This window comes from Dermacentor andersoni, chromosome 3 (assembly GCF_023375885.2).
Source record: "Dermacentor andersoni chromosome 3, qqDerAnde1_hic_scaffold, whole genome shotgun sequence".
In the NCBI taxonomy this organism is placed as follows: Eukaryota; Metazoa; Arthropoda; class Arachnida; order Ixodida; family Ixodidae; genus Dermacentor; species Dermacentor andersoni.
This window is the reverse complement of record NC_092816.1, coordinates 75,487,191-75,495,006: the sequence shown is the minus strand read 5'-3', so window position 1 is coordinate 75,495,006 and position 7,816 is coordinate 75,487,191. Positions and strand designations below refer to the sequence as shown.

Below are 7,816 nucleotides of genomic sequence, written 5' to 3'. Positions count from 1 at the left end.
TTGTTTTCCCCTCTGCATATACCAATTTCTTCCGTATTTTAGTGGGACTTCACCTACCACTTCGGTATTTTTTTTTAATTTCTTGTTTAACTGCACTGCACAGGGATTCACTAGTGCCATGTATCTTGTTTGATTCTGCTCTAAGAAACCTGTTTGTTTCACTTTGTATGTACTTCTCTAAATGCTATTGTAGTGCTTCCGTTGGTGAGTATATCTGTGCAAAAGCCTTTCTGTTTTACTGGTTATGTTTTCTTCCCCCCTACGTAATTCCTTCATGGCAATTTAGGTAATCTGTACATAAGAAAATATATAACTTATAGTGTTTATTTTTTTAAGAGCCACGAGTGCGAACTCTATTCAGTCGTTGACAAAGTAAATATTATTCTTTATGAAACTTTATACACCTATATTTCGAACTTGGTTCTACCCTCCGAACATTAAAATAGGGTACTACAAAAGTAGAGAACAGTGTTTCCGCCTTTTTAAGGTTCCACGGAAAATTTTCGATTAATCAATTAATCGACGAAAAACCCTGCATCGAAAGCGATTAATCGATCAAAGGCTAAATTTATTAATGATTAATCGTTAATCCAATAAACAAACTTAATCGACCCTCCCTTCCACACAGTACAGTAATACTCCCGATGTGAGAAGAAGGAGAGATAAAGGCAGGGATGTTAGCCAGTATAGACCAGCTGGCTACCCTATGCAGGGGTAAGGGGGTAAAGAAAGTTAACCAGATATGAAAGTGGTCCATGTATTCATCGTAGCTAACACACTCAAAAGCACGGTCTCCTGCGAACAGATATCACAGTTGTAGAATCACCAACACGTAAACCGGATTTCAGTTGTAGGAAGCGTTGAAAACAGGAAATTGCGCAAAGAACATGGGTAACTATGTTAACTAAGCTACTTGAGCTAAACTGGCTGACCTCCCTGCCTTCCTTCTCCACTTTTTCCTTCCTTTCCTTCCTTTCATTGCTAGCTCGACAGGTATGTTTAGGTCCCTCGTATGGGCGCACCTGCAAATGTTCGTGCCTGTAGAACTTAGCATACAATAATGCGCATATATCATTGTCACTGCGTCGCACTTGGTTTCAAACTGCGAAGTTACGGCGAAAAGAACTTTATGACAGGAAGAGCACACCGTGTTTGTCTCTCACGGTCTATTGCTCTTTTGCAATGTCCAGCTGTTTGCCACGCAACTTAAGCTATATTTGCACTTAAATATTTGGCGAAAGACGTCAGTGACACTGTTTTATGCGTTCTTTGGCAGAATCCGTCCTACCTGTTTTGGCACGTCCGGAGACTTCTGTTTCCTGGTGACGTCAACAAACACGTTGGGTTATGCAAATCGGGAGAAGTGGTGCCAAAAGGGAGTGTGTGCGTGAAGGAAACGCGCTGGAACTAGCCATAACTCTGCGAAATATATCGCTTTGCATCACGAAATGTAATAAATCGCATAGTATGATATTGTGCAGTTTCGTATAAGTATAGTGAAAATTTCTTGACGAATGTTGCGTTTATTCGCTTCTTATTTTGAGACAGCTTTAATTCACGGATCGGAGAACGCTCCCGGCCGTTCGCATAGATAGCATCGCCACCAGGACAGACAACGCTAAAAATTATTTCAGGGCAGTCTTTCTTGCGAACAACTGTGAAACAAACAAAAGCAGAAGAAAAGAGATAAAACTAGATATGAGACCAAGTTGCTCTCTATCTTTTACTAAGATCCTCTCTATTCTTTTTACTCAAACATCACAAAGCAGACAACTAATGAATAATTTCCCTGCAATCAGCGCATCAAAACGGCTAGAAGATCACCGATAAAAACGAGGCATCGCTGCGGCCTCTTGAGGCAGCTGTTGGCCTATGATAAAAATGAAGTCGGGTTTTCTTTTTTGTTTCCGTGGAACGCTTTCGGACAGAAATTTTCCTTTAGAATCGCAAAACCAAGCCGACAGCGAGAATTTCACCCGGCCACTTCGTTAGACCAAAAAAAAAATGGCTGTGGCTTAGCTAAGGTTAAGCCCAGGATACGAAGCATACTAGCCTTTATTTTAGTTGTTGAACCACTGTTTAGCCTGGTGAACTGCTGTTGCTTGGCTATATTTGGTTCGGCTAGACGAAGAAACAACTCATGCGTTACTCTGCTTCGCCTTCCAGAGTGGAACGCGACAGCGTTCCCGTCGACCCGCCAAGGGGTGTAAGACAATGGGCTACGGCGCAGCGACTACGCGCCCGGCATCGGACGCGGTGAGCGTCGAGCAACGCAGCGTTCGGCGCGGCAACGAAATGTGCGCCTGAGCAAGCGACGCACGCCTGAGCCTTAGAAACAGCTCGTTTCTAAGGCAACACCGCATTCACTAGAGGCGCTTTTGTACCGCTTTGAAGCATCGTATTCGTGGCTCAGTGACTTCCTCTTCAGCCACCGAGGTGAGCGGACGCGGAATGTCGGGCTCTTCGCGAGCGGCTTCAGCGACCCTTTTGGGCCGCGGTATCAGGTCAACTGAAAAAACCAGGTCAGGACTACCAAATGATTTTGCCAACGCTGCCAACAGGTGCGTCCGTTCTGCATACGGTGTTTTTACATGGTGACGTTAAGGCGAGGCCTTACAGAGTGGAACATTTTCGAGACGCTCTTACACGGCTGTCTCTCATGCCGGAAGTGGTTGCACTGGGTGCTTATCAGATGAACCATCTGTGGGCGGTGACTTTCAAGGACGAAGAAGGGAAAAAGAGGATTATCGCTGCAGACGCGTTTGATGTCAAGGACCACCGCTGTGTGGTCGTCGACCCGTGTGACAGAGGCGTCCGTATCAAGCTCTACTGGCTCCTTCATGGTGTACCTGACGACGACGTTCGCACTGTCTTGTCGCCTTTTGGCAAGGTGACTGAGATCACCAGGGACAGGTGGCGGGTACAAGGATGCGTTGACAAAGGGTCAACCACCCGTACTGTCACTATTAAGCTGAAAGCAGGCGTCACCGCTGAAGACTTGCCCCACCAGCTGCGAGTGGCGGAAGATGTTGCGCTCGTGCACGTCCCTGGCAGAGCTCCCCTCTGCCTCCGATGCCGTGGCATCGGGCACATACGACGCGAGTGCCGTGTGCCACGCTGTGGGCTTTGTCGTCGTTTCGGCCACGACGAGACCCAGTGCGTCCGAACCTATGCCACAGTGACAGGCCCGGCATTGAAGGAAGATGTCACAGATCACTTGATGGACGTGGTCGACGCAGTGGAAGCCGCAGGCGAAGGGAAAGAGACCCAGCCCTCGGCGTTAACGCCCCTGAAGAAGGCAACGACTGTTAATGAAGACGAGTCATCGGACGGCTGGAAAGACCCATGGTATGACACGGTGGAACCAACTAACTCAACAGAGGTCGAGGTAAAAGAGGCCAAAGATACGTGCACATCAACAGAAGTGACGACCGGCGAACAGCATGACACTGATGACACCGTGATGGCAACGTCAAGTAGTGCACCTGCTAAGAGGCTTCACGAAGAGGCGGATGGGCAAGAGGAAAAGGATCAAGAGACTGCGAATGATGAGCCTCCTCCGAAGGCTACCCCGGGACGCCGACCGGCGTTCAAGCCCAAGCCCGGCGTTCCAGCCAAACGCCGTTCTACAACCCAGACGCCTCCGCGTTAGCGCAGGCGTTCCTGGGTTAGAAAAATTGTTGTTAGGGTCTGGGGACTGGGGTTTGTGGGCAGGATGTGCGTCGGCCGTCGTCATTCGGCTATGAAGTCCAGAAAACCATGGTCCGCGTCCGTAGACCGTCGAGTCATCGCAGCAGATGTGAGACGGACGATGTGTGGTAATTGGTTTAGTTTCTCCTCCCGTTAAATGGTAGCTAATTTTTCGACTGGTCTTTGTGTCGCGACGTTGAACGTGCGTGGACTAAGCGGGCGTAGAAGGCAATGCCAAGTTAACCGTATTCTTATTGAAAATAATATTGACTTATTGGCCATTCAAGAAACAAAAATTGCAACTGATGAATGCACGGAGCAAATGGTTAACGTTTTCCGCCCTAGATATACCGTAAGTGTATGTCATGCGGCGGGTAGGTCTGGGGGCTGCCTTATTCTTTTGCGTAGCAGTATTGCTGTAGTTGAAGCCGTCACCTCATCCCAGGATGGCAGAATGGTCCTCTGCGATTTTACTTTTTCAGAGATGCCTTGGAGGGCTATATGTGTTTATGCTCCGAACGTAGCACGGGAGCGGGAAGTATTTTTTGGTGATATTCAGCAGTACTTGAATTGTGAAAGACATGTCATATTACTGGGTGATTTTAATTGTGTTTGCTTTCCAGAAGATAAATCTAAGTTGACTAGTGTTTGTGATAAAAGTGCGTTGCTTTTAAGTTCGATTGTAAGGCAACAAGAGCTTGAAGACATTGGTTATGTGTTGTCAAGCGGAAATCGTACCATGTATACACACTATCAAGGTCAGTGTCATGGCAGGCTAGACAGAATTTATGCTCCGTTAACCCTTGTACCGTTATTTTCAAGTTATCAAGTGCTACATGTTAGTTTTAGCGATCATTGCCTCGTTATGTCAACCATAGGAAAGAAACAAAAACCATCGAAATTCAGCTGGGACTTATGGAAGCTAAATGATAAGCTTTTGCAAGACGACGTTTTTCAAAAAGCAGTTCAAGAAAAGCTCGAAAATTTGCTCAGCATAACTACGTCAGCATTCTTCATTGCAGAATGGGAACTCTTCAAAAGAGACGTTAAATTAACCGCGATTGAAAGAGCATGCGTAGTCTATCACAAAGAAAAAGAGCGTGAGAAGGAATTACACCTTAGGCTAAAATGCATGCTCACCGCAGAAAGCTCTTCGCCTGGATTATTTTCGAAAGAAATCAAAGAAGTTAAGTCGGAACTTGAAGTCATGGATGAAGAAAAGTACAGGGGTGCGATATTAAGGGCAAGGGCGGAGAGTTTATGGATGGGGGAGACGCCTACCAAGCGAGCAATAAGTGACGAGAAGAAACACGCTGTTTCCAAAGAAATAACAGAAATAACTTATCAAGGGAAAGTCACTAGTGATGTTGGAATGATTGAACACGCTTTTGAGTCTTATTATGAAAGTTTGATGGGGAAAAAGACATGTGATATCGAAAGGTATAGAACTGACTTCTTGCCATTAATGCCAACATTGTCAGACGAGGTCTGTGAAGCGCTTGACAGACCAATAAGCCTTTCAGAAGTTGAGGATGCGATTGACGAACTTAGTCCCGGCAAGTCACCGGGGCCTGATGGTCTGGGAGGGGCTTTCTATAAGTGCTTTAAAAGTGAAATAGCTGTAGCATTACATCGCGTGATAAGGGAGATGTACGAGAATAAGGAAGCACCTCCTTCTTTTCGGACATCGCACGTTATTTTAATTCCTAAAGCAAAAGATCCTGCACGACTTGTGGCGGTTGAAGCCTACAGACCCATAAGCTTGACGAATACGGACTACAAAGTTTACACTAAAGTACTGGTGCGACGATTGCAGACTGTTATAAAAGAACTTGTGGGCCCCCATCAGACATGCGGTATCAAAGGCAGATCGATCTTTTCGAATATACATACTGCAAGGACCATACTGGAATGCTGCGATGAAAGAGAGGACAAAGTCGCTATGATACAAATTGACCTTGAAAAGGCTTTTGACAGAGTCGTCCATGATGTCATATTTTTGCTCTTAGAACATGTTAAAGCCGGTGCAGTGATAACAGATGGAGTAAGAATGGTGTACAAAGATTGCACTGCAAAGTTAGTAATTAATAGGAAATTAGGCGCCAGTATAAAAGTGGAGTCATCAGCAAAACAAGGATGCTGTTTGTCACCTCTTTTATTTGCCTTGTATTTGGAGCCTTTCTGTTTGAAAATAATTAAAAGCCAATCTATTCGTGGGTTTATCTACGCAGGAATTGAGACTAGAGTTCTGGCTTATGCAGATGACGTGGCAATTTTTTGCCGTGATACAGAAAGCATGAATAACACTATGAAAGAGGTTGTTTCTTTTTGCGCCACAACTGGAAGTGTTGTCAGCTGGACTAAGTGCCTAGGTTTATGGCACGGCAGCTGGACACAGGTACCCGAGTATTTTTGCAATATGAACTGGAGCGTTACCCCTGGAAAATATCTTGGGGTGCCATTACAACATTATCGTGACAGTGCCGCGTATTGGATCGAAGAAGTAAAAAGAGTTAAAGATCAGACAGAAAAGTGGGGCGGGCATAATTTTTCGATGTTTTCAAGAGCTAGTGTTTGCAATTTGTTTTTAGTTACAAAGGTGTATTATGTACTACAAGTGTTATGCATGGCAAGGATTTCGGTGCAGAAACTTCACAGAGTGTTTGCAGTATATATATGGGGATCCACTTGGGAGAGAACTAGCCGATGTAACTTGTTTCATTCGGTGAAGAATGGAGGACTAGGATTAACACATTTGTTTTTGAAACAGATTGTTAGTAGGTTCTTTTTCTTAAGGGACCAAAGTGATATATTTCTGCGTACTGTTATTCAAGTGAGATTGAGTTCTTCTTTGCCTGAGTGGGTTGTCTCATCAACAAATGAACGTACTCGAACACCAACTGGCTTTCTGAGGGAAGTTGTTATGTCCTTTTCTTTATTGAAAGCGCATTTTTCGAATGAATTTTTGACTTCAGTGACGCGTAAGAAACTTTATAGTGATCTGGTTGATGTTTTCTTGCCGCATCCTGTTTACCGTATGATGTATAACTTAGGACCTGAACGCAATGTGCTGAAACGCGTTAGAAAAATGCCGGTTAGATCTTCAGCGAAAACCTTCTTTTTTCAATTGCATTCGGGCACTCTCCTTGTGAAGCCATGGCTGCAAAGCAAGGGCTTCTTTGTTCCATGGTCTGTTAACTGCATCATATGTAGGAAACCTGAAACTATTGAGCACATCTTCTTGGATTGCCATGACTCAGTTTTCTTGTGGGATGTTCTCAAACGAACTCTGAAGAAAGACCTGCCGTTAAGTCCTCTCGGTATTCGTTTCTTACCGTGTGCAGACACAGGGGGAGTGCCGGCTGACTTGATAATGCTTTTGTGTATGAGCAGCGTGTGGAAAACGCGTATGGATGTCAGGAATGCCCGCGTAAATGAAAGGTCTGCGAGGGAACACCTAAATGAAAGTCTTAGGTATACGCGTGATGTCCTCAAGCACATGATTGAACCACCAGAGTGGTTTCTGGAGCTTGACACTTTGGTGTCTGTGATATCCTCTTTGATTGCCTTTTAAATATGTACAGTCTGTCGAAGTGACGTAATATTATTTTTCTGCACCAAGTGACCTACTGTGTACGCGTTTGAGTTGTGTTGAAATTAAGGTAATAAAGAAAAAAAAAAAAAAAAAATATTCGTGGCTCAGTGGTAGCGTCTCCGTCTCACACTCCGGAGACCCTGGTTCGATTCCCACCCAGCCCATCTTGCAAGAGTTGAGCCAAAGCCACCTAGAAACAAGCGCAGCTGCTTATACCCGCTGCTTATATACCGCCGCGACGCCGCGAGCGACGGCGCGAGTTGGAGCAACACCCTCTGAATATTAGGGTGTTGGTTGTAGCCCCGTTTCTCCTCTGTCGTGACGTCACGGTGTCACGTGGTCAGCCTTGAAGGCGACGCCGCGAGCGACGGCCCGAGTTGGAGCTCCGTTTCTCCTCTGTCGTGATGTCACGGTGTCACGTGGTATGGCATGGGGTCACTAAAGGTCATTGAAGGCGACACCGCCGTGCCTGAGGAGCTGGGTTGAGCTCTAGTAATATGCTTCGCATAAAAAGAAAAGGATAGTGCCGGT

At 45.6% G+C, this 7,816-nt stretch overlaps 1 protein-coding gene across 1 annotated transcript; it reads left to right on the top strand.

Moving 5' to 3' along the window:
* The first annotated feature begins 674 nt into the window (after window positions 1-674).
* On the top strand, window positions 675-7,494 carry LOC140216507 (uncharacterized). The gene is made up of 2 exons (XM_072286843.1): window positions 675-714; window positions 2,505-7,494. The coding sequence occupies exons 1-2, from the start codon at window positions 675-677 to the stop codon at window positions 3,650-3,652; spliced, it is 1,188 nt and encodes a 395-aa protein (XP_072142944.1). The 3' UTR covers window positions 3,653-7,494.
* The last annotated feature ends 322 nt before the right edge of the window (window positions 7,495-7,816 follow it).

Excerpts from the sequence above, each read along its gene's own strand:
- LOC140216507 (XM_072286843.1), top strand. The coding sequence starts at position 675 with ATGTTAGCCAGTATAGACCAGCTGGCTACCCTATGCAGGG. Across the intron at positions 715-2,504 it reads GCTGGCTACCCTATGCAGGG|GTCAACTGAAAAAACCAGGT; the intron begins GTAAGGGGGTAA and ends CCGCGGTATCAG.